At 42.9% G+C, this 25,842-nt stretch overlaps 1 protein-coding gene and 1 long non-coding RNA gene across 10 annotated transcripts in view; one reads left to right on the forward strand and one right to left on the reverse strand.

Moving 5' to 3' along the window:
* Positions 1 to 5,001, forward strand: part of CFAP74 (cilia and flagella associated protein 74) — a 119,024-nt gene extending 114,023 nt beyond the window's left edge. For 6 of the 9 annotated variants that reach the window (XM_065575234.1, XM_065575231.1, XM_065575232.1 and 3 more), the window contains 4 exons: positions 744 to 879; positions 1,773 to 1,900; positions 2,620 to 2,754; positions 4,208 to 5,001. In XM_065575234.1, coding sequence (XP_065431306.1) covers positions 744 to 879; positions 1,773 to 1,900; positions 2,620 to 2,754; positions 4,208 to 4,306 — 498 coding nt within the window. In that variant the 3' untranslated portion in view covers positions 4,307 to 5,001. Of the gene's footprint in view, positions 1 to 725; positions 880 to 1,772; positions 1,901 to 2,619; positions 2,755 to 4,207 lie in introns of those variants that run through there. The other 3 variants (XR_010594260.1, XM_065575233.1, XM_065575235.1) reach the window with 3 other exon arrangements.
* LOC135976977 (uncharacterized) overlaps positions 1 to 25,842 on the reverse strand; it is a 131,160-nt gene that overhangs the window by 82,457 nt on the left and 22,861 nt on the right. The window lies entirely within an intron of this gene.

Consider the following 25,842-nt stretch of genomic DNA (forward strand, 5'->3'; position numbering starts at 1 on the left):
TTCCTAAACAGAGGCTGCTCTTTCTACTGTGAAGCTGCTCTGCTGTTCCTCTGCATGGGGAAGGAGTGGTCCATCTGTGGAGCAGGGACTGAGCTTAGACAGAAGCCAGAATCAGAGTGCACAGATGAGCAACATCGGGGTGATAGTCCCACACTCCCAGGAGAGGCTAGCCAATAGTTAGCAAGGAGTGCCACCTAGTGGCTGCTATCAGGACTGCAAGTAAAGAGGTGACTGCAAACATTTCAGGGGAGTTTGCATTCCCAGAGTTTCGGGTAGGGATAAAGCCAGATATCTAATTTTGGCTGAGCTATGTTGTGCATGGTTTCCACACTCAAAACCATGAAATCAGTGATGAGTGCCTGAAATCTGGCCCAGCTTCACAAATCTCAGACAGGTCGTATTTGATACCAGGTAAGTTTTGCCTATCTTGGGGGTCTAGGATGAATGGTTTTCCCCATTATCACAGAGGCACTCTGCCACAGAATGAAAAAAGGCAGAGTAAAATACATGTCCCCCAGCAAGTCAACAGCTGATTACAGAATGAAGATGACAAAGATCTCTTGCATCATGGGTTATAATTGTATACATAAAGGAGAGACTAAGCTCAGTGGCCAGTGTGCCTGCTAACAATTGAGACAGATTATACAATTGTTTCCAGACCAGCTAGTATAGTTGTGTCGAGATTACTATTACATCAAGACCTGGGCTGTAACCTGCATCTGCAGAGTTCTTGTCCTACATAGGAAATAGCTCGTGAGATCTGGCTGAAGGGTGCTGCAAGAAACCATATGATGTTTGTGGAAGGAGGGGATCCATTAGATGTTCCCTTGGAGTCTTTGGCTAGAACATCACCCATGTCTGAAGAAGCAGCAAAAGGAGGTAACAACCTGCCTTTTCTATTTTTATTCTAATGCAGGAGAATTATATCAATGTAGATTTGTCTGTCTCCATTTGTATTAAAAAAAGTTCACAGGCGATAGCACCTCCAGCATGCGGGTACCAGAGTCAAATGCCAAAGAAGGGCAGAATATTATGGAAGGAGTTTGACTCAATATAAAAATGGCAGAAAAAAGTTGTTATCGGGAGAAGAATTTTCTCTAAATCTAATACAGTAGAATTTCTCATCCACGTGAATGGCGGGCTTTACCTCATGGGGATTAGACAGTTTTTCAGTTTATTATGTGAAAAAGGATAAACTAATAGTACAGCACAAATGTATTTTAGCTGCATTTCTGTAAATGGCATGTGAAGGTTAACTTTAAAATGCTTATAAAATTCTCACATGTATGCACCCTCAGCATTACTCTAATTACATGATTCCCAAGTTCAGAGACAAAGACCTTAGGAGTAGCTAATACAGAAACTAAACGGGAGGGTTGAATGTAAGAGAGGGGTTTAAATTCAGAGGAGTTATGTAAACTACACCCATTTAAAGATACAAAGGAATATAAGTGAGTAACTTACATGCTAAGGGGCCAAATAGAAGGATGAAACAGAAAAAGCAAAAAATGTGTAAGATGACACAAATTAACCAGACCTGACCTTTCTTTAAATTCACTCTTTCTTCCAACCCGTTGGTATGCAAGGCAAAATGTGGTAGGAACTGTTCAGACACTCTTGTTGGTGGACTTTCCTACTACTGCCCTCTCTGCTGGTGCCTTCTGGTGTAATTTACACCATCTTAGACCAACTGATCAATAAGTCATTTATGCCTGACTTGGGACCAACAGTCATTGGCTGTTCCAAAGTTAACGTGATCCATGTCTGTTTAGAGCTGGAAGAACCAGCAAAGTCCCTCCTCCTGAGCCTGGAGTACATCCAGGCAGAGACCTCTGGGACTCCGGCAGTGAGGGAGCTGAAAATCGGGGCTATACGGACAGCTCAGTTTGCATCGAAGAAGGTAAACAAAATGAAAAATTTACTTTTATGTGTAACTCAGCTCAGAAATTGAGTCAGTACATGCAAATGGCTACCAACTGCTCTTGAGAATCCAGAGCCAGCAGAGATCCCACATTAAATGAGTTTCCAGATCTCCATTAAGCCGGACACCATATTATAAAAGCATTAGTATTGTTTGAAAGGAGAGAGGTTTATTTTTCAAGGGGAGACGAGGAATTAGCAGGAGGATATTAGACTAGGATAATACAATTAGTTGAATACATTTCTCCCCTAATTCTTAAATACATAATAACAGTATGAATATAGACCAAATTAGCAGCTTTCACATTAACAGCAAAGTGCTACGGGCAACTGTTTATAAAAACAACATTCTGAACTTCCACTGAGCTGCAGCTTTCAGGGTTGGTTTGCTGAATGATGAAACAGACTGTGGTCCCCACAAATGAGACTTCAAGAGAACAAATTAGTTTAATTTCACGAAAAATCCCTAGACGCTCTCCTTTTAGCCAGTGTGTTTCATGAGAACCAAGCACATTAAATTCACTGCTTGTTTTCATGTCTCAAGAGCAAAAGCACAAGAGGTTTGGCAGGTGGGAGGCACAGTTCTATAGGTTAGGGTGATGTAGCCTGTAAGCAAAGGCCTTTTGTACCCAGAAGCTGAGCTGGCTGTAACTAACAGCATGTGTTCTACTTTACTAACTGTGCTTGTCGTTACTGCAGAACGTAGAGTTCAGTTTGGATAGCCTACCAGTCCTGCAGCAGAAGGGATTTACCATTGAGCCTGTTAAAGGAACAGTTGATCGTGGTCAAATCAAATGCATCAGTGTTTCTTGGGTGCCACCTGCTGACTTTGATGTACGTTAATATTTCCAAAGCATGTTTGTTGAAATGATTGTAGACTGGAGGGAACAGAGCACAGTCTCACTAGCTTTCAGGATCAGCTCAGAAGCAAGTCTTTGAGTCATCATCATTGCAGCTCACTTTGGACAGAAGTTATAACAATAGACCTGCTAAACTTAGTGTCTGATTTGCATGAAAACAGGACAAAGGGTCTAGTAGTTAGAGAACAGAAGCCAGGGACTGGCTGGGTCACCTTGGGAGCTTGCTACATAACTTCTGTGCCTCAGTTGATCCATCTATGAGATGAGAATGAAGGGCATAATCATGCATACCTTATATGAGGCATTAAGATCTTTACACTTCCATAGCACCTTTCAGCCAAAAGTTTATTAGTATTAAATTAAAGTCGCTGCTTTGCTCAGATTGCTTTGGGGGGCAGTCATTTGATAAGCTCTCTCACACTAGATTTCAACACAGAAAAGTTTTTCTGTTGCCCCGATCATATGAAAGCACAGACAAATTTAAAACACATGATGCTGCAGTACCCAGGCTGTGGTAGCCCTGGATTCCTGTCTCTTTCATGGAATCATAGAAATGCAGGGCTGGAAGGGACCTCAAGAGGCCATCTCGCCCATCCCCCCATGCTGAGGCAGGACCAAGTATACCTGGGCCATCGCTGACAGGTGTTTGTCCAACCTATTCTTAAAATCCTTCAATAACGGTGACTCTACAACCTCCCTAGATACTAGTGCTTAATTATCCTTAGAGTTAGCAATTTTTTTTTGTCATATCTAATCTAAATCTCCCTTACTGCAAAGAAAGCCCATTAATTCTTGTGGCGCTCACTACTTATTTGAGTCTGTTTTGTGACCCACATAGATACCAGGGTTTGCCTTGGTTCCTTCTACAGGTCCTTGGTATATGTTCACAACACTGTCCCTAGAAACAGATTTTCCTCCATGCCTCATCTTCACGTGTTTCTTATTCCTTCTCTCAGTCTCGCTCTGTCCACAGGGATCCCTGTGGAGGTGGCAGCATGACTAGCATTTTCCAAAATTAGAAGGCTGCTGTCATTCTGTGCAAAAGGAACTAGGAATCATGGTATGAGGCCTGGATATTGACTCAGGGCTTCCTGGTGACCAGAGCTGTCTCTTACACAACTCATGGATGAAGGATCTCCATTTCCTTCCCAAACCCACAGTACAGCACGGTATGCCACAGCCACACCCAGCTCGCTGTCACGGCTGTAACCGGATGATGTCATGCCTCCCACTAGGGAAGGAGTACCCTGTTATTCCTAGCTTTCATTAGGCTAGCGCAGTTATTAAGAGAGATTCTCTATACCCATAAGTGGCACATCTGATACTTCAAAATATTAAAAGGCATAATTTACAAAATCTGATCAGACTTTTGGCTCTAGGTGCCAGATGAAGAGGACTGCTTATATTTACATATTCTTTGTTTGTAGCCAGATCACCCTTTGATGGCGGCAGCTGTACTCACCTTAAAAGGAGACATTAAAGAATCTTACAAAGTCCTCTTCATAGCCAGAGTTGTGTGCACATGAACTCCCACCAAGTGAAGAATCCAAGCTAAACCTTGCAAAGAATCACTGAGGATTGCTCAGGCTGGTAACTCATTATTAGATCTCAGAATGTAAGGAGCTTGTGCAAGAGACTTCAGGGATCATTTTAGTTTGTACATGCAAAGATGTGATTGCTGCAGAAACATTTCTGTTTTTGTATGAACTCTAAGAATGATGGCTTTCAAGCTGAATTTCTTCAAAGAACTGCTTTGTAGAGTGTGTAGAAGAGATCTTGTGAACACAGAAAAGATGGCTGATAGTGTATTATCCTAGTTATGGGCCAAATCCGGAGAGATACCATGCATCTACAACTGCCCGGAACTCCAGTGTCAGCTCAGACCCAGACTTTTAAACATATTAGGCATTGCTGTGCTCAGCATTGCAGTGCCTAACTGATTAGGAGCCTAAACTCATTTTCAAAAGGAATTTAGGCACTTAAAAGTCTAAATCCCATCCATTGTTAATGCAATTTTGGCTCCTACATACTTAAATCCCTTTGGGAAATGAGACTTAGGCATTGCAACAATGAATGTAGCAACCCCTAAATACTTTTATAAAGCTGGGCCTTAGTGTGGGGGTGTTTTCCTGTCAGTGTGTGTACGTTTGTAAACATATTTTTCCAGCTGATCCTATGTTTTTGGTAATAGTTTTAATAAATATACAAAACAAGCAATGAACACACAAGACTTTTTCCTTGTCTAAGACTGGAATTAAACCTCCCATAGAAATCTTTCCCTCTGCTCCCAACCCAGTGGAAATCAGTTCCCATGGTACAGTTTAAACTCCTTGCTGTTCTGTACGATTAGAAAAAGGGGGATCTCTGCCCCGTGCTATTGACTGCATCACAGGATCTGGTTACTTGGACCCCCGTCTTAGATCCACTCAGGTAATTTCATATTATACATTCATGTTCCCTTGGACTTGGACTTATAAAAGTGTTGATTTCTCCTCATTACCAAGGAGCTAGGTTGATCTGCATGTAGAAGGGAGCTCTGCTTCAATGGGGCTTGGCACCAGCAACCATTGCAGAGAAAGCCAGGGTTGACAGGGGAATCAAGGCGAGCATTAGGAAGCCAGGAGACACAGAACCTCTGTTCACAGGTGACCCTGTACCTCACACACTCCCCAAGACACCGGGGTGGGGCAGTATCCACTGCCCCTTTTTCTCAGGGCTTTTTGTCATTTGCCCCAATTTTATTTCACATTAACCATTTTGCTGCTGGTTTTCTGCTGTACCTTCTGTATTACAGACCATCCATTAACTTTTCATTGGACTCTGGGGTAGGAAGTGCTATACCTGGTATGTTCAGCAGCACAGGTGAGCATAAAGGAGACATACCCAGAACAGAAAGAGGAAGAAGAGCCACGATTAAAAGTCTAACAATAGTCCTGGCCCTTTAAGACTCTTCCAGTCCCACAGTAAGGGAGTCTTATTTTCCTCTTTAAGTCAAGAACCCAGTGTTATGCAATGGAACTCACGCTGCAGCCCAGGAGATATTTTAAAGGGCTGGGATCATCTTGGTCTGTAATAAACACCATCAGTCTATTTAGATGGATCACCTCCTCCTCCCCTGCGGCACAGCCTGTCCTCTTCTGCTGCCATTAGTGAGCATCAGATGGAGCGTGTCAATAGCCCTGGTTATGCAACACATAAAACATGGCCTAACACTGAGTGTGGTGTGCTAGTTATAGAACTTCACCAGGTGGAGGTAGACACCTGACAGTATCTTTTGCCAGTTCATTTAAATGAGGCCTATGTGATCCCTTCTAGCTCAGAAAGGAAGTAACAAGCGCTGATACAAGGATGTTGTTTATTATGTTCAGAAGTTAGAAATTAACTAGGACCTCATATTTACATGTGATACCCATGAAACATGCATGTGTTGCATCCAGACACCATACATCTATTGACTACATGACTTGGATTCTGCCATTTAGCTGTCACTTAGTGCTGTTGTTTCCCATTACTTATTCATGTTGCTAAGGTATATTCTCAGTTAGAAAGAACAGCTTCCTTTTTATTGCTTCCCATCATGATTTGCTTGTTTCATGATTTTGGATTTCACTCCAGGTGGGGTGCAGAACTACAGCTGGTATAGAGAGACCTAATAATAGGAATATTTTCTAAAGAGGTAACTTGTGAGGGGGGTGGAGTTCTGAAGTCTTACAAGGGGACTAATTTCTAATATTTAAAATAGTAATAAGTCTATTAGGGAACAGTTCATGCTTGGAGAACCCCCACTCTCTCTCTGCATCTAGGTTATGATAAGGGCATCTTTAGCAGGAAAGACCATCAAAATAATTAGCAGACTTATCTACAGCGTACTTCTCAGGGGCAGGTTCCAGACTCTGGAATGAACTCCCACAGGAACTAAAGACCATCACAAATCTCACCTCTTTCCACACTAAAGGACAGGTGCATTTCTTTGACCTGCCTTCTCTAACATGTAGGAATATATGTATATATATATTTTTAAAATCCCAAACAAAACACTCCAGTGCATACACTTCTCCCCCATGGGGAGAGGATGAAAGAGCAAGCACATGACATATATGTTAGGTTGCTTAAAGTACTAATGGAAGATGCTCAGATACTAGAATAACGAGCAGGACATAAGCCTATATAGGGTAGAATATTGGTCTTGATCCTTTGCTGATGTATTTCATGGACTTCAGTGGAACTGGGGTGATTTATACCAGCTAAGAATCTGACCTCGCATTTCTACATATATTCGGACACATCTCTTTCAACTATTTCACGTATAGAGGGAGATAAATCTCTACCCTACTTCAGTCTCACCTCTGATTCACAGACACCACCTCCCCAATCCAAATTCCCACAATGCTTATGCTGTGATCTCAGTAGATGATTATTTGGCTAATCCTGGATTTAATCCCCAAAATTATTTTGCCAACATGACAGAGGATCAGGAAATGAACAATCCGAGAAGTGACATTTAAAAATAAATAAATAAAAACTCATAGCTTGTATACTAATTCTATCCAGAGACTGTCTCTGTAACTTAAACTGGATCTGCAGAGTTTTCACAGATATTAACTTACCGTTTCAGGATTCCAAGACCTACTGCACAGTAAAGACACTGATAGTGTTGTGGAAACACAACCAGAGAGAACAGAGCAGATCTTAAACACCCAAAACACAAATGTTCCCTTCAGTCATACTCCAAACATACACAGACCTGTTGACACAGGAACATATTGACTGACTAGAGTGCAGACTGTTAATGTGAGAGAAGGAACCTCTCCCTTTCCAGTCACATCAGTGGCTGCATATCCTCAGCTCCGGTCAGTGGGAACTGAGTGCACATGTAACCCACACACCTCCTGGGTGTGGTGGTGTGTCCCGTCTAGTGGCACGGAGACCGAGAGAGAGACAGACAGAGAGAGAGAGAAAAAAACGAGTCTGCTCTACAGCCTTAGCTAACAGCCAACTGGCTGTTCGCTCATGCACCAAGCTTCAGAGGTCCCCGGTTCGATCCCACCCGCCGACGAGATATCTCCTTATAAAGTATTTTTGATTGCACGATACCGCTGCAGGGTTCCCCATAAAAGGAAAAATGCTCTGTGTTGTTTGTATTTGCAGTGCCTAGAGGCTCTGATTGGGGATCAGAGCCCCACTTTGCTACGTGCTGTACACACACAAGGAATAAAGAGACAGCTGCTGCCTAAAAGTTTACAAGCCATGCCACAGGATTTTCATTTATTACGATACATTCTATACTTAGGTATGTGTACACTAACTGTGCTGCTGGAGTGCCGGAGGGCAGACTCTTCCTACATCGAAGGAAGGGGGTTTTCCATCGATGTAGTTAACCCACCTCCCCCAGAGGTGGTAGGTTAGGTTGATGGAAGAACTGGCTTAACTACGTTGTTCAGGGATATGGATTTTTCACACCCGAGCGATGTAGCTGAGTCAACCTAACTTTTTAACACAGACCAGGCCCAGAACGTGCAATTTATCACAGCCCTGAGTGACATAGCTAGGTTGATCTAATTTTTAAGTCTATGCCAGGTCTTAGTTTAGGCAACAGCACAGCACTGTGCAGCCTGGTCTTCACTTAAAACTTATACCGGTGTCGCTCTGTTGGTCAGGGATGTGAAAACACCACAGCCCTAGCTTACGTAGCCCCCAGTGTTGACATAAATATGCAACAGAACCGTGCTTCTGCTGACCTAGCTGGTGTTGTTGGGGAGGTGCTACTCCTATACCAGCAGGAAAACTCCTGTCAGCACACACTGCGCTTATTTAGGGGGCAGTGCTGACATGGGCTCTGTGGTGTAGACATAGCCATAGCCTAAGCATTGATACTTCAGTAGTGACCCCTGCGGTACTTAGTGCTTCTCTAGTGCCTTTGTCAGAGGATCCCGACATTTCACAAACACCAGCTGAGGTTATCCAGGAATGTTGTACAGAACCGTCAATCACGGGGAAAGTCCGATTATTATTATTTATCTGTGTTGGCCAGTCAGTGAGCTCACTCAGCTGGCAAAACATTCCAATCTCTCTGCTGAGGCCAGCTCTTCAGGGTGATAATGGCCCACCAATGGAGGTGCAATAGTACAATGCTGTAAAAAACTAATTAGACCACAGCATTCTGCACAGCTGATTTACCATCTATTTATGCAAATAGCAGATAACTATATGTTACACTCTGTGTAGGTTACACAGGACCCATATCGTAGTGCAATCCAAATGCATTATTACAATGCATCTAGATTATATCAGTGGGGGCCTGACTCTGACCTCACTTAGGCTGGTATAATTTAGAGTAACCCCTTGACTTCAAGTTACATCAGCATAAGTGAAATCAGAATCAGGCCCTGTAGTGCGGATTTGAAAGGCTAGGGTGAAAGAGGATACGGGAGCATCTTCCAGGGAGAATGACAGAGAGTGTAGAGAATTGATTAGTGCTTGAGACATGAGGGTCTGATCCTGCTGGTGACCTCACTGGCAGCTGAGGTTCCATAGCACTTTGCACAACTGGGTACTAATAAAGCAATCTTTGCAGTGTTTATATTGCAGGCCCTTGGGGAGATGCAGAGTGAAATGGCTCAAAGAGCAATAGTCTACTTAGCTCTAGCTGTGCAGGAACTGGAATTTCCATTTCACAGGAAATTTCCATGATTTCAAAATCTGGTTTTATTCCAAATCACAACAAAACCAAAAAATTCCAAAATTTCCCACATTTTTTTTAAAAAGAACATTCATTTTGGGTCAATCATATGTTCCATTGTGAAGAAATTGAAACACTTCATTCAGATCTTGACCTTTTTATGTTCTAATTATATAATAAACATTTTGAAATAAAAAATTATTTTCAAATGTAAAAATGAAATCATTTCAATTTTTTTTCCAAAGCAAAATTTCATTGAAATCAACACGCTCCTGTGAAACATTTTGATTTCAGTGAAACAGCATTTTCCCAACAGAGAAATGTTCGACTGGAAAATTGTCAACCAGCAGTGAGACTAACCTTCTGTTCAGATCAATGTTTCTCCTGTAGGAGACAATTTTGCTTTCTGCCCAGGCCACAAACTTTAAAGCTGGGAAGGTCAATTTAATGTCCAATACATCATCTGGGTGGGTGGACTGTATGAGAGATGGATCTTCTCTAGCTTTGTGGACTCTGAAGGCAGCAAAAAAAACGAGCTCAGCTGGTCTTTATTTGCCTCAAGAGACAATGGAAATGCTGCCTTTGGCTTTACTAGAACAGGTGTGTGGCTGTGCATGCGTGTGAGAAGAACCATAAATCCTGGATTTGCTATAATTACTAGGTTTTATGGTCTGTCTACCCCAAAGGTGTTTCAGTGTCTGGAGTTTTACTATGACAAATTATGGATAGGGCCCTGCCCCTGGGCTTTTTCTTCCTAAGCAAAAGGAAAAAGCATCAACTCCTCACAATTACTCACTTGAACAATCAGTCACTAAAATACTTCTTGCCCTGTCAACTATCTGTCCTGGCTATAATGTAGAGCTGGCCCTGGTCAATACTGAGAATGGCTTACGGCCACACCATTTATAGATTATTGCATTTGCCGAAGAACAAACGATGAAGGTTCTAAGAGCAGAAATGGTAAACGCCTTTCACATTTCTGACTTATCAATCCTACAGAACAAGAACTCCATGCAAATACAAGTCAAACCTCCAACCTCTCCAGAGCTCAGACTCTAGTACTGCTGTGAAATAGCCTTGTGAATGGATTCTGGTTACTGACATGCAAACAAGCACATCAGGACAGACGGGTAACAATGAGCCTGTTTCAGCTTCTTTGGATACAGCATAAGTTATCAACCTTTAGCCTAAAACTCGGCAGTAGTCGGGGAAGCAAACTTAAGATCCACCTTGTGACACCCTGGCACCCCAATATTCACCGTCATGTAATCAGGATATGTTTTGTACAAAGTATGCCTCATGAGGTGGTATTTTAAAAGTCTTGATCTGCTAGACATTAACATCTCATTGGATTGTATGTGCTATCATCGTATGTGAAGTTTGGCTATGTACGTGTTACTGAAACATGTCGTGAGGTTGAAAAACACCCACAAGGATCCTTTCAGGTACAACAGTAAAAAGGCCAAACAATGTTAATGGCTTCTTGAGGAAATGCACACAAGCACAAGGATTACCCCAGGAACTGTGTACAATAGAAACCTCTCCGAAATAGCACTGCACAATGGGAACTGTTTGACCCAGGTCACAGCAAAAGAGCTTTCCAACATGTGGGACGAAGATATAAAAGGGGGAAAATGATATCATGGGGGACCTCACTCTCCCTACACCACCACACCTGGAAACACCCAAGCAATAAAGACTGAACGGGGGGTGGGGGGGAGTGATAGTCCCAGGCTAAGGGATTGCTAGCCCGTGTATGAAAATCTGGGAAAGCCAAGCTGCAAAACCAAGGCAGCTTGTGCCTTAAGAAACTGCCAGCCTGTTTATCACTCAGGGTGAGAATTTGCTAATTCATATCCTACCTATCTAGTATGTTAAGCTCAGTTTGCAGTTATTTATTAATTTACTAGGTACTCTGCTTTGATCTGTTTGCTATCACAATCCCTTAAAAATCCATCTTTTTTTAGTTAATAAAAACTTGTTTTTGTTTTGTCTAAAACCAGGTGTGTGGACATCATAACTGGGGGGCAAAAAGCTGTTGCATATTTTCCTCCACATTGAGGTAGGGGGTGAATGCCATGAGCTGACGCTGTACAGTTCTCCGTGCAGCGCAAGAGAGTATAATTTTGGGTTTACACTCCAGAGGGGGGTGCGTGCCTTAGGAACTGGGAGGTGCCTTAGCTGAGCCTTCCCATGCAGAGCTGATCTCAGCATCTGTGCGTAGCTGCAGCTGGGTATGTCCCTACCTGTATGTGTCTGGAGGGGGCTTAAGGGCCTGTCACAGCACTACAGTGTAAAGGGAGCCCAGGCTGGTGAGTTAGGCTGGTTCAGTGGTACCCCAGTTCCATGTGGCACCCCCGGGGGAACCTGTCACACACCCATTTCTAATGAGCTTGTATGATCCCTCTGCAAGGAAACAAATCCAAGATTCAAGGATTTTCTTCCTCTACACAGCTGTAGTCAGCAGCATGCTGCTAACGTGGGGCTCTCATAAAAATGATCTCAATTAGTCTGTGATGTCTCCATGTACCAGAGGGCTGCACATGACTGCAGAGAAGCAGCCAGCATTAAAATGCTCTCTGAGCACACCCAGAGAAAGAGGCAGCACCCAGATGATGAACAGACTTCTGTTCAAGTACATCTACCTGGAAATGGGTGGTTCTTGAAAAATACTACATCATCACTAGAACACAGAATACCTGACTTGCGTGGTTTGAAATGGGGATTTGGCCAGTGGCCAGGGCAGATGAACTCATGATATCTTCCACAGGAAATTGTTTTGAAATTACATGACATTTAAGGTCTGATCTAACACTAGCTGACATCAATTAAAAAGACCTCCTTTTACGTCAATGGATGCTGGATTAGCTCCTTAATGCAAAATGGTACATTGTCATTTAGGATTTTGAAGTATGTTCACCAATTGAGTCCTGCTTCCTTCTCTGGTTGTGCTCAAAGAGCACTTCAGCGTGGACTCTATTTCCACATGCCTCAAATATATGGGGCTGACCACTTTGAAAACAGCACACTGAAGGAGATGGGCCAAAGGTGTGATTCAATAGGGCACTTGCTATGTCCCTATTCCAAAAGCAAATATTTCCTCTTCAGAAGAAACTTTATGAGCCTTAGGGATAAGCTCTTTCTAGCAGAAGGGATTTATTAGGATCCAGGCATGGAGGGCGAGGTAGAGAGGAGTCCATCAGAGGCAAGGAACCTGCCCCAACCTTCCTTTCAGTTTGGCGGTAAAATTTTAACCGGCATCCTCCATTCAGCATGTCACTGGTACAATGTTTCCTAAAACTAAATCTCAGTTGTAACTAAACATTAGCTCAACAAACTATAGCAAACAAAGAATCAGACAAGCAATAAGAGGTGAGCTGTGACCAGGGCCGGCTCCAGGCACCAGCGCAGCAAGCAGGTGCTTGGGGCGGACAACGGAAAGGGGCGGCATGAAGTGGCAATTCGGCAGAAGAATGAAGTGGCGCGGTGGAGCTGCCACCGAAGTGCCGCTGTTCGCTGCTTTCCCCCCCCCCCCCCCCCCGCAGCTTGGGGCAGCAGAAACACTGGAGCTGGTCCTGGCTGTGACCCAGAGAGTTGGGCTTTGTGAGATGAGCTTTTTCCCAAGCACATAAGTACATTAATTCATCTGTCCACAAAACACACCTGAGTAAGATGAGTTGAGACACATTTTGGTTAGACACATATTGCTAAATTCTCTGCTGGGGTAAATCAGTGAAACTCCACTGAAGCCAACGGACCAGCACCCATTTACACTACTACAGAATTTGGCCCTGTGAGTGGCTAGCTGTTTCCATCTGAAATGGGCTGAGATAAAGAGATAATGATGATGGTCAAAGGCCAAAGATATTATCGAGAGGGTTGATAAGAGAATTGGGGGTGAGACACTTCTTTGAACAGACAAGTGATCAAGGATGCTATAGTGCAGATGCTGGGGCCTTATCTGAACTTGCAGTGAAATGGGATATAAAACTGGCATGCATTTCCTGATCTCTTACCAGTTGGTAACAGAAATGATGAGCAGAACAAGGATGAAGGGGGAAATATTAAAAGACAGGCAGCTATCCAGGGTGTTTAAGATTTTGGTAACAGGCGCTAACTTCCTCAGTTCCCAGGGGGTGCTCGACCCCTGCTCTGCCCCAGACCCTGCCTCCACTCCCTCCCTTCCCCCAAGCCCCGCCCTGCCTCTTCCCGCCCTGTTCCACCCCCTCCCCTGTCTCTTCCTGCCCCTGCTCCTCCCCCCAGTGCCTCCTTCACACTGCTGAACAGCTGATCTGCAGCGGGCGGGAGGCACTGGGAGGGAGGAGTAGGAGCTGATTTGCGGGGCTGCCAGCCAGTGGGTGCTGAGCACCCACTATTTTTTTCCCATGGGTGCTCTAGGGCTGGAGTCTGCGCCTATGTTTGGTAGAAAGAACAGGAGTACTTGTGGCACCTTAGAGAATAAAAAATTTATCAGAGCATAAGCTTTCGTGGGCTACTGCCCACTTCTTCGGATGCATATAGAGTGGAACATATATTGAGGAGATATATATATACACACATACAGAGAGAATGAACAGGTGGGAGTTGTCTTACCAACTGAGAGGCCAATTAAGTAAGAGAAAAAAATTTTTTGAAGTGATAATCAAGCTAGCCCAGTACAGACAGTTTGATAAGAAGTGTGAGAATACTTCAAAAAAAAATTTTCTTACTTAATTGGCCTCTCAGAGTTGGTAAGACAACTCCCACCTGTTCATTCTCTCTGTATGTGTGTATATATATCTCCTCAATATATGTTCCACTCTATATGCATCCGAAGAAGTGGGCAGTAGCCCATGAAAGCTTATGCTCTAATAAATGTGTTAGTCTCTAAGGTGCCACAAGTACTCCTGTTCTTTTTGCGGATACAGACTAACACGGCTGCTACTCTGAAACCTATGTTTGGTAGGTAATGTATTCAAGCACCCATGATAGGGTTAATTTTTATAAGGCAATGGTACCAACACAGCTAGCAGCAGTGTCACATTACAAAGGAGTGATGAGCTAATGAGAGTTTGTTCTGATGATGTAGGGCAGTTCTTCAGCTGTTGCAAGCAGTGCTCCATTAAGGAAATAAAGCATACAGTTTTGACAGCGACGGTAATTAATCACTGGAACAATTTACCAAGGGTCATGTGCATTCACCATTGCTGATGATTTTAATATCAAGATCTTTTTGCGGATACAGACTAACATGGCTGCTACTCTGAAAAATATCAAGATTGGATGTTTTTTGAAAAGATCTGGACTAGGAATTAGTTTGGGGAAGTTCTCTGGCCGGGTGCTATACAGAAGATCACACTAGATCACAGTGGTCTCTTCTGGCCTTTAATCTGTGAATGGCCAGTTGATTTATACCAACGGAGAGTCTAGCCCAGAAATGTTTGTAGCACAATATTATCCCAGTACATTGGCAGTTTCTCTGAAATCAGACAAGATGGAAATTCTCCCCCTCTCACATGCACCTGCAGTTTCAACTGAGCTTTCTTAAGGTTACACAACGCTGCACAAGACCCAACCCCACATCCCAAAGCATTTACTTTACAATCAGTTTATTTTTCTAGTTTGCTTCCAGACGCTAGCACTCTCCCTTCTAATATCAAAACAGGGAGAGAGAAAATGGTAAAGGCAAATGGCTACATCTCACCTTCAATGAAGCAAAGAGTCTGGCTGTTTACATGGCAAGCTACTTGGCTGCTGATTTAGAATACAGAGATGGAAACAAGAGGCAGTTTGCAAAAATCAACCACTCAGAACGGAGGAGAAGGTGGCAAAGGAACAACAGAGGAAAACATTTAACTCTCACCCCTGCACTGAGAGCCTACATAACATTGACGAACCAGAGTTACAAGGATTTAAAGGGTGTTGCATTCATCTATGTCTATTCTCTTTTAATAACAGATCAAATGACTGAGGATTTAGCATACCAACTTGACAAGGAGCCACTGCAGAGGGAGGGCTGGCTGTTCTAAGGAGAGGGCGCGGCCTGTGCAGAGAGAGAGGCACTAATGTTTTCACCGACACAACAGAGACAGTTTGGATTGCGGTTAAGGACAATGAAGGTGCATGTTTATACAATTCTCCTATAGTCCTTTAAACAATTAAAGAAAGTAGATTAAAAATGATGCATCAAAAGGAAAAGCAGCCACAAATGCGATTGCATGGGTGATGGTTACTTACTGACTGAGGTGTTTGCAAAAAACAAGGATGGGCACAAGCTGTTAGAAAGAAGGCAAATTGATTTCCTAGGCAATAAACTCAGGTTCTTTTGGATTTAATCATTGGAAGTGAGAAATGATGGCTGATAAGAAAAAAGGGATACTGTGTCTACTCCGACCTCTCGTAACCATATAAAATATTATTAAAAATACACACAAGGCTACATACCAGAAGGCAAAACACCCAGTTTAGGAATCTTCCTTCTGGAAGAAGCCAAAATACCTTGAACTGTGACTCCAATGGGAAAGTGTCCAGTGGACTAAGGGAAATGATTGCAAGAATATTTAGGAAGGCTGCAAATATGTGAAAAGGTGGTGGAGGCCACATGCTTGGAATGGGATAAGACAGAATAAAAGCAATAAACAGAAAGAACATGGCATATTCAAGGACTGGGAGCTACAAAAACAGAAAAACAGCAGCACTTTAGGGGAATTACAGGAGCAAAAGGAAAATACTGAATATTGAATTGCAGGAATCATAACACTGTAAACTCACAGGTGTGACAAAATAAAAGATAAAATGCCCTCTACCAACGAGCCAGAGACCAGAGGGTAAGAAATCAGCAAAGGGATGGAGGGCAAAGTATTAGACTCACAACAGAGGATGAAGAGTAAAGAAGAAAAGAGTCTCATTTTCTAGCATGGGAGAGCAGAAAGAAAGGAATAAAAATGGATATTTCCAAGAGATCTTTCATTAATAACTATTGCTGCTTGGAAAATGCGTCTTTCCCCCCTGTGGAAAATTTTTCATCAAAACATTTTACTTTGTTGTCAAAAAAATGAAAACCTGAAAACAAAATGTGTCAGTTTTTGGTAAACATTTTTGACCAAAACATGAGAAAATTTCAGTTGAAAATTTTTAGTTTCAACCAACTAATATAAAAAAGAATTTCCCTCAACTGAATATAACCCATTTTACTGTTACATGCAAAGTGCACAGAGGATAAATCAATGTTTGAACCAATAAACAATGCTGTGTGTGGTCTTTTCAAGAGCTGGTCAAAACTTTTCCGACAGAACAGTTTTCCTTCAGAATATGCTGTTTTGATAAAATTGAAACGTTTCAAAGAAACATATTGATTTCACTGAAAATTGACCTAAGAGTCATGTTTCATTCAATAAGGTCATTTTGATGAATTTATATTATATAAAAGTCTAAATGAAGTGCTTCGACCTTATAAAACTAAAACACTTCAAGGTGATCATTTTGATATTTCCAAAAGGAAATTTCTAAAAGTTTCATTTTGCAGGAAATTGTGACTTTTTCTCCAATTAAGAATGAAGGGAAATGTTGGAATTTCCCACAGAACAGAAATTATGAATTTCAATCAGCTCTGTTCTTTTCCATTCATTGTAATAAAGTGTTTAGTGGTTGGGAGGGGAAATCCTTCATTCTAGCCTCAGAGATCCAAAACAATAAAAATCTAGAGATAAACAGTGCAGCCATAAGTGTGAAATTAACATAATGGACAGAGACTGTAGTTAAAGTTCATAGCGCCCAGTCAGAATAAAACCCCTGATATTTACAGCACAGGACAAAGGAGCAAGACTACAGGGAAGACAATTTTCATCTGTACAAATAAGTTACGAAACCAAGTCAATCACCTGGACATTTTTAAAGTTAATTTACCTGTGAAAAAGGAATTTCTGACGTATGCACAGTCTAGTGGTATTTTAAACAACCCAGGACCTATCTGACAGGAAGGCTAGAGGGGGTGTTTATATAGAGTCATTAACTCTTATCTCAAGATCAGAACGGAAAAAGCCCAAGAGGACAGGCCAATGGAATGAGGGGTTATCATTATAACAGGAAAAAGAACAGGAGTACTTGTGGCACCTTAGAGACTAACAAATTTATTAGAGCATAAGCTTTCGTGGACTACAGCCAGCTTCGGATGGTATGCATCCGAAGAAGTGGGCTGTAGTCCACGAAAGCTTATGCTCTAATAAATTTGTTAGTCTCTAAGGTGCCACAAGTACTCCTGTTCTTTTTACGGATACAGACTAACACGGCTGCTACTCTGAAACCTGTCATTATAACAGGCTGTTCGTTGTGTTGAGATCCTGACAGTATTTTTTGCTATATTCAGAAAATTGTTGAGCCATACAATGGCTTCTCAGCAGTATGTTTCCCAAATAACCACTAGCGTGGAGTTACCTACATGCTCAGTGTAATCTGCTCGCATGAGGTTCATTATATACAAAAGATACATTATAGACACAGCAGGATATTACAGAGTGGTAGCCGTGTTAGTCTGTATCAGCAAAAAGAAAGAGTACCTGTGGCACCTTAGAGACTAACAAATAGCCCACCTTAATTGATTAGTCTCGTTAGAGCTGGTATGGCAACACCCATTGTTTCATGTTCTCCGTGTATATATCTTCCTACTGTATTTTCCACTGCATGCATCCAATGAAGTGGGTTTTAGCTCATGAAAGCTTATGCCCAAATAAATTTGTTAGTCTCTAAGGTGCCACAAGTACTCCTCATTCTTTGAACAAATCTAATATCTTGCTAAGTGCCGAGACGACTGCCAGCCAGCTGCTACACATCTTGTTTTTCTTATGCATCATTCAAGAATTCTTACTTAAAGGCCCAGACCACAGATAAGCCAGGCTGGCTTGTTAAAACTGTGCACTCCACACCTCTGAATGCAGGGGAAGGGAAAAGGAAAAATGCAAATACTCCAGGCTAGTTGCCCAATTTCCATTACGGGATGCATTTACTTCTGTTTACTGATTTCTAGATAGGAAAATAGTCTGATCTGGCCAGGCCTTTATGAGCATGCCATTTGCATCATGTTGTAAGACTCCTACCACTTTGTGATACAGACCAGACTCATTACCTTCAGAACCTCTGTCATTTTAAAGCTCTGAATAAAATCTTGAATGAAAAGAACAGAAGAGAGAATAAAATGTGTTTACATCTGATACCACCCTATTTTGTTTACTTTAATTCATTCAGGTCTAAACAATTTGCTGATGGTGAAATATTGAATGCGTCTTGCAAGCAGAGTTCTTGGAGTGTGGAAAAAGGAAGGTGGCCAGGGTGATGTGTAGATTCACCCGAAGGAAAGGCATATTAGAAAGACACACACACACGCGCGCGCAGAGTCTGGTCTGAAGGCCAGCAACTCCTGCTGCTAAAAGACTTGTCTGCATTTTTGCACTGATGTAGCCATGTTGGTTCAAACCCCTATTATAGATGTGCTGCACCCGTGTAAAAAGTGACTTGTGCCAGCCTACCTTTTCCCAGTTTGCACATCAGTATAGCTACACTAGTGCAAACCCCTCCTCCATTGTAGACAAGCCCCAACTCATTGTGTGGCCTTGAGCAAGTTATTTAACATCACTGTGCCTCAGTTTCTCTTCCCCTCCCCCCCCCCCCCCCCATAAAATAGGGACGATACTGACTAACCTGCCAGACAGGCATGTTGCAAACGTTAGTGACTGTTTGGGGAGCACTGTGAAGTGTTATCATCGCTTGTAGATACATCACTGGAAGCTGAACGATGCCATGGAAAGAAAAGTTCTGCTCCTGGCATCAGCAGAGCTAGAGTTTAACTAGGGGTTCCATGTATTTAGTTAGCCAGGAGACAAAACACCTGTTTACTCACTGGCCGGGTGGATGGTAGAGTGCCCTGTTTGGAGATAGATGTACTACATTTGCAATTCTAGGCACATGTAGTGTCCTTCTGCCTGCCAGAAAACACAGCTCTGTTAGTCTAAAACCCCTGGTTGTAATTCTTGAAGGCAGAGAAAATCCCAGGAGTCAAAGGTGCAGGGCACACATAATCTGGATGTTTTAAGGATTGCCTTTTCACATCCATACACAAATTATTAACCCTGACAGAAGTTAGGACTTGGGGCCTGGGCCCACCTGGGTCATAAGATGATTTATACTTTGGTCTATCAGCAAGCAAATAGGAATGGGGCCGGACACATCAAATCAGCTGTTATTTCTTCACACCCATCTTTATCTGCGTACTACTGCTCCTGCCCACAAACAGCAAAGGTCTGGGGAATGTGCGTGTTTGACTGTCTTCGGTTGAGTAAAGCGATGGAAAAAGCCTGAGCGCACCCTTTCTTCCTTGGAATGCTGTTTGTCAGAAAGAGAGAGCACTGCTGACCACCCGCCCTCTTTCCTACACACGTGCGGACGCACACACATTCTGTAGGACTAAGCAACGGTCACTGGAAGTTTGGGGGTATGCTTGTGTGTTTTAAGTCTTCTCCCTCCCCTTGATTGGTTTATTGCTCCCAGAGGCCTGAATAGCAAATAAAGGACAGCAGCAGTTTAAATTGTATTTTAATGTTATTAGGGTGGTGAAAGGGTGATCAAGATAAAATGCAGCCATTGACGGGGTGTCAGAAAGGAGAGTCAGATTCTGAGAATGGGCCCTTTCTCCCCACCTCTGGCTGAAGGTACTTTCAAATCACGACTGTTGCTGCAAGTAAACGGCTCAGCGAGTCACTGCCATGCAAAGTAAGCCAGTGAATTGGTTTCACTCATTTTTCACAGGTAGGTAATCCTTGACATAACTAGGGTGACCAGATGTCCTGATTTTATAGGGACAGTCCCGATTTTTGGGTCTTTTTCTTATATAGACTCTTATTATCCCCCACCCACGGTCCCGATTTTTTACACTTGCTATCTGGTCACCCTAGACATAACTAAGTTTAGTTTAAAAAGAAACACATGAATGCTCCGTTGCCCCCTAACTCAGATTGTGAATGGTGCTACTTGATTTCAAAAAGAGCTGCCGATTTGCTGTTTCCAACAATGATTCATTAAATGGGAGTAAATCTGGAGTAACCCCTTGGAAACAATGAGATTCGTGACCCCAGCATCACGCCCATTGCTTTCAGTGGGTTTACTCTGAGCACACACCAGTGTAACTGAGAGAAGAGCATGGCTCCTCACTGCACGGAGAGTTGCCATTTTACTGTTTATTGCTAGTTTCTAGCAGGAATATTAAACCAACAAGAAGGGAGTTTGGTCTGATGACCTGGATCAGGAGAGGGAAACACAGCTCAGTATCAGACCTCTGGCAAAGGGAGCTGAAATTCAATTTTCTTCTCATGATTTTTCTTTAATAAAGCTTAAAACTCACCCTAATGTTGGACATGTCCGATATTCATCGGACTTTCAAAAATGATCTGATTGTCTGGGCCTGCGTCTGATCATATTTACACCACTGAGCTCAAAGTTTGGCATGGAGGTCATGGGTGTTCCTCTTCAGCTGCAGTAAAATCTTGGTTGGCAATGGTCTCTCGCCCTAGCAGCATATCGATTCAATAGCACCCAAACCCTCACTACGATGCTGTCTAGCTTCATTGTCATTACAAAACAACAGTACGTTATTCTTGCCTTCCTCCTGTAACTAACCCCATTGGGCCTCATTTCAACACAGCATTTAAGCTCACGTTTAACTTTAAGCTCATCCCTAGTCAGCAAAACACTTTACATACTAGACGGGAAAGGATAGACTTTCGGACACGCTCTGCTGAATGAGGGCATTAGTCTGTATAGCTCAGAGGGAAAAGGCCAAGCAGAAGGCACCATGCCTGAGTGCATGGAGGCAGGGGACGTTTCATTCCTTTATCAATAGCAGGGCAAAGTTGTTCAAATGTCAGCACAGGGCAGGAAAGACACCTCCTCAGGTCACTCCTGACAGGACTCTTTTTCCATGTAGGGGCAGGTGGTCTTGTCTGATGGAAATTTATGAGGGGAAAGAAAGTGCTGCAGAGTATTCACAGCATGTGGGCAATGGTAAAAGGCTTCCTCTAGGGCTATTTCCTCTCAGGACAATTCATGCCCAGCCACCCGAGAGTCATGTATTAACCCTTCGGAACTAGGAGAGACTTTGCTGTGCTGGAATCCTCTCTGCCTTCAAAACAGTTAATTCCTTCCTCTTCCACCACCAGACTTCCTTCCCACACCCTCCATCCATCTAATCCCCCCCAGGGCGAGCTGGGAACTGGAATCAAAGTGTGGCAAGAAACAAAAGGAAATGTGGCACCTGTAGAACACTCCAAGGAGTCGAAGGGGAGATGGTGTCAGGTGTGGGCCAGGATACACTGAGAAGGGAGGGACAGAATCAGGCTCCACCAGTGGTGCTAGAACAATTTTTATAGTGTGGGTGCTGAAGGCAGAAACTATGTATTTGGGTTGTTATTACTAATTCAAGCAGGGGGTGTGACAGCAACCCTAACTCCAGCACCTATGGGCCCCAGAGCTTTCTGCAGCCACTACAATATTTACATTGGGGAAAAGGTTTCATTATTACAGCAGTGCGGAGGCCCCAATGTGCTAGGCATTGTACAGACACAGCACAGAGCTTAGGATCTTAATAGACAAGACAAGGGAGAAAGAGAACATACAAGCCATGTGCCCAGAAGGCATACAAGCCATGTGCCTCATTCACAGCACAGAGATTCAGGAACCCTACTGGGAATCCCTGTAGAACACCCCCCCCCCCCCCCCCCCCGCTGCACGATTGCCCTGCTCTGTTTAAGAACACAGGTCCAAATTCATCCCTGCTGTAACTCCAGTGAGGTCAATGGGGTTTGTCACCAGGGATGAATTTGGCCCGCAACATCTCTTGTTCAGTGGCTCCTCCCTCCACTGCTGCTGTAACTGAGACCTTTGGAGTGGGATGTGGAAGGAGGAGAATGAACATCCTGACAGCCAAGCTTCCTGGCACCCTATGTTGTAAATGAGTCACATACACCTGGAGGGCAAAGTCCTACCCGCCTCTTTGGAGCTGATCCTGCCCCTGCTGAACTCAGTGGGGAAGCTCCCACAGGCTTCAACAGGAACAGGAACTGTGTTTTAAGGATTGTTCCGGTGATTTCTAAGTCAGCTGTAGGATCCATACCTCTGCCTGCAGATCTGTCCGCCCATCCTGCGAGGCCTCATTGAGCAGTCAAATAATGCAGCTAAAATCGAAATGTGAAAAGCTCAGGAATCAAGCCTTTGGGCTGTACTTTTATGGGGATGCACTAGAAGTCAAGTAACAAATATACCCTGAGAGGAGACACTCAGGGACTGATTCATACTGGAGTAAAGCAGAAGCAGCTCCACCAAGGTCAATGGAGTTAGTTACATTGGGGTAGGTAACATCAGAATCCACAGTGACATCCTGGCTCTATTGCAGCCAATGGGAGTTTTGTCTTTGACTTCGCTGGTGCCAGCATTTCACCAAAGGTCGTCAAACATGTCAGCTCTCCTCAAAGCTTAACATTAAGACTTTTTTCTCTCCCTTGCCTCCTACTTTCTTTAGGTATTTCTGTCACTATATATATGGATTGTAGATCTGTTTTATTTATATTAGATTGTTATTCATTAGACCATTCTAACGATCATTGCTGCGGAAAGCATAATGTTCATGTCAAAGGGTTAATGCAATACTATATTATATAAACAGATCACTTGTTTTCTATATAGTCAGAAGCAGGCTATGCAATGGGACACACTCCTAGTGAATGCTGGTACAATGAAACACCTTTTATACAGCACTCATCCCCCTGCTATCCATGTGCCTAGAGATTTATAATGAAATGGAACAAAAGATGTGCACTGTTCAATGCACTGCAATGTGCAGACCATAGTTCTGGTCACAGAAATCATTCGGGGGGGGGGAGGGGAATGACACAAGCTTAATAGGAGATTCACTGTAACTAACTCAGGAGGTGTGTTTTTACAACAGAAGAGAATAAGCCAGATTCTTCTGTTGTTCTGGATATAGGCCAGTACAAGTACCACCTGAAAGCAGTATTTGACCCAACTTGTCTTTCACCCCAAGGAAGCCTTCAGGACACACATTCTAACAGCCACCCGCTGTATTCCTAGACAGCTCTTACTGTACCATTCAGATGCTGGGAGCTTCAGAAATGGTAACTCCTTCCAACCCTCACCCTCCCTTTGCAAGCAGTGCTTCAAGCATGCAGGACAAGAATTACAGAACAAGATAATTAACTTGCCTATCCCCATGTGCTACTAATTAGGTTTTTTTTTTTTTTTTTTTTTTTTTTTTTTTAATAGCTGCATCATGCAGAGAGTTAAGTAGCAAATATACACACACTGCTTCAGCTAGGTAGGTAAAGAGCAAGAGAAACATATGGTTTGCCCAGAGGTGAAGGCTGGTTCTGTTTGTCTTCTTGTCATTCGCTCTCATGAATATTCTGCACGCATGGAAACCTAGAATTAAATATTTGCAGAGCGGCGCCATGGCCAGAATTTTTCCCATAAAACAATAGTTGTATGTTTAAATGGCAGCGCCTGCCAACTGTACAAACATCCCCTTCCCAGGCATAGTTCTTCCCCACCTCCTTGTAATTCCATATACTACTCTAAGTGCGGTGTCCAGTAGTACATACCAGCAACTCAGGCGAGGAAAATATATAACAGAGGCCAGATTCTCAGCTGATGTTAAGTTCCACTGACATTAATGCTGATTTATACCAGCTGAGAATCTCGCCCCTGCATGATTTTGAAACAGGATGAGAGTATTAAGCAAAAAACATTATCGCAGATTTCTGTGCTGTTTCATCTGGAAGTTAGCAGAGAGGCGTGTGGCGATTTCAAACCTGATTTTTACTGGGTGACATCCTGTGTTCATTTTATTGAGCACAAGTGAAAATAACATAATAGTTTAAGAATGACTCAGTGTAGATTTAGCCATAGACTTTGCCACACTGAGCAATTACTCACTCTCAATGTATTAGGTTTTCTCACATTATATAGCCAAGTCTGGAAAACAAGGGCAGTGTCTAACAGAACCAGGGATAAGTACCTATCCGAACATTAATACATCCTCTCTGCCCAATCCCTGCATTTTGCAATCCCAAATTCTCTGCTCCAATTTAAAAAAATGTTCCAGCAGGGAGATGGGAGAAAATACATGTGAAATGAGCTTTGCTGGTCTCTGCCCCAGGTGGGTATCTGCATCACAAACAGCACTTATTGGTGACCTCCCACCCTTGCTAGAGGCAACAGCCAAGAGACCAGCCTATGTAATACGGGTCTGATATAAGACATCTTATTTCCTGGTACTTCTCACGTCACTCAGGTTGGTTCATAATCTGCAGGCATTTTTTTGGCATTGGCATATTGGTCAAGAACCATCCAAGCATAATTAAGGAAGAAGTGGTCTGCAAGCCATTCGTATATGGTGAGCCAGAAAAGCCAGCCTCTATGAACCTCCAGCTGCAATTTACCAAGGAACTTTCCCTTTTGGGGGATTGGGGGGGAGGAGGGGGTTGCCTCTGGCCTTGTTATATCTCAAGCTTTTCCTACAATAATGGAAGTGAGGAGAGCAACTCAAAGTCAGAAAAGTTACTTGATAAGAGGCATTGCTGATGAACTTCCAGTATTTTCTTCTCTTGCTTCAGCAACTTCCCAATCAAATTTGCTCAGTGTTACAAATCAAAAGGATGATTTGCTCCACCTAACAATACAGCAAACTCTTTTAAATTACAAATCACACCAATTCTCCTTTTTACTTCACCAGCACCAGTTCTTCTGACTGCAGAAAAAGTTAAAGGAGTTGATGATGCAGAATTCAGTTCACTCAAGTTCATTTATTTTTATTTAAATATCTAAAATAATAACTACCGTATTTTCCGGCGTATAAGACGACTGGGCGTATAAGACGACCCCCAACTTTTCCAGTTAAAATATAGAGTTTGGGATATACTCGCCGTATAAGACTACCCCTCTTCCAACGCACACCAAAAAAAATTAAAAAAACATCAGATTTGATTTCAATATGGTAATTTTAATTCAAATGCTTATGACATGCAGGTACTTAGCAGGAAAACTGTCACTTATAAACATAAGGCTGTTTGTCATCAAACATGTAAACATAAAACAGTGCAAGTGGATTAAACTTTTCCTAATTCACTCTAAAGCTGAAAGGAAGGATAAGACAATAAACCCATGGGAGCTGCCATGCTGTTTGTTTTCTAAGCTGTCAACCAAACTGGAACTGATGATGATAGGAGGAAGATAACAAACAAGAGAGAGAGAGCAAGTGCCAGGCAAGTCCCTGGCAAGTTAGCAACGCCCATCATAACTGCAAGCTACGGTATTTTTACAGGTTTTGCTGGCGTGACAGTTTCCCTT

This window comes from Chrysemys picta, chromosome 21, assembly GCF_011386835.1.
Source record: "Chrysemys picta bellii isolate R12L10 chromosome 21, ASM1138683v2, whole genome shotgun sequence".
Lineage (NCBI taxonomy): Eukaryota > Metazoa > Chordata > Testudines > Emydidae > Chrysemys > Chrysemys picta.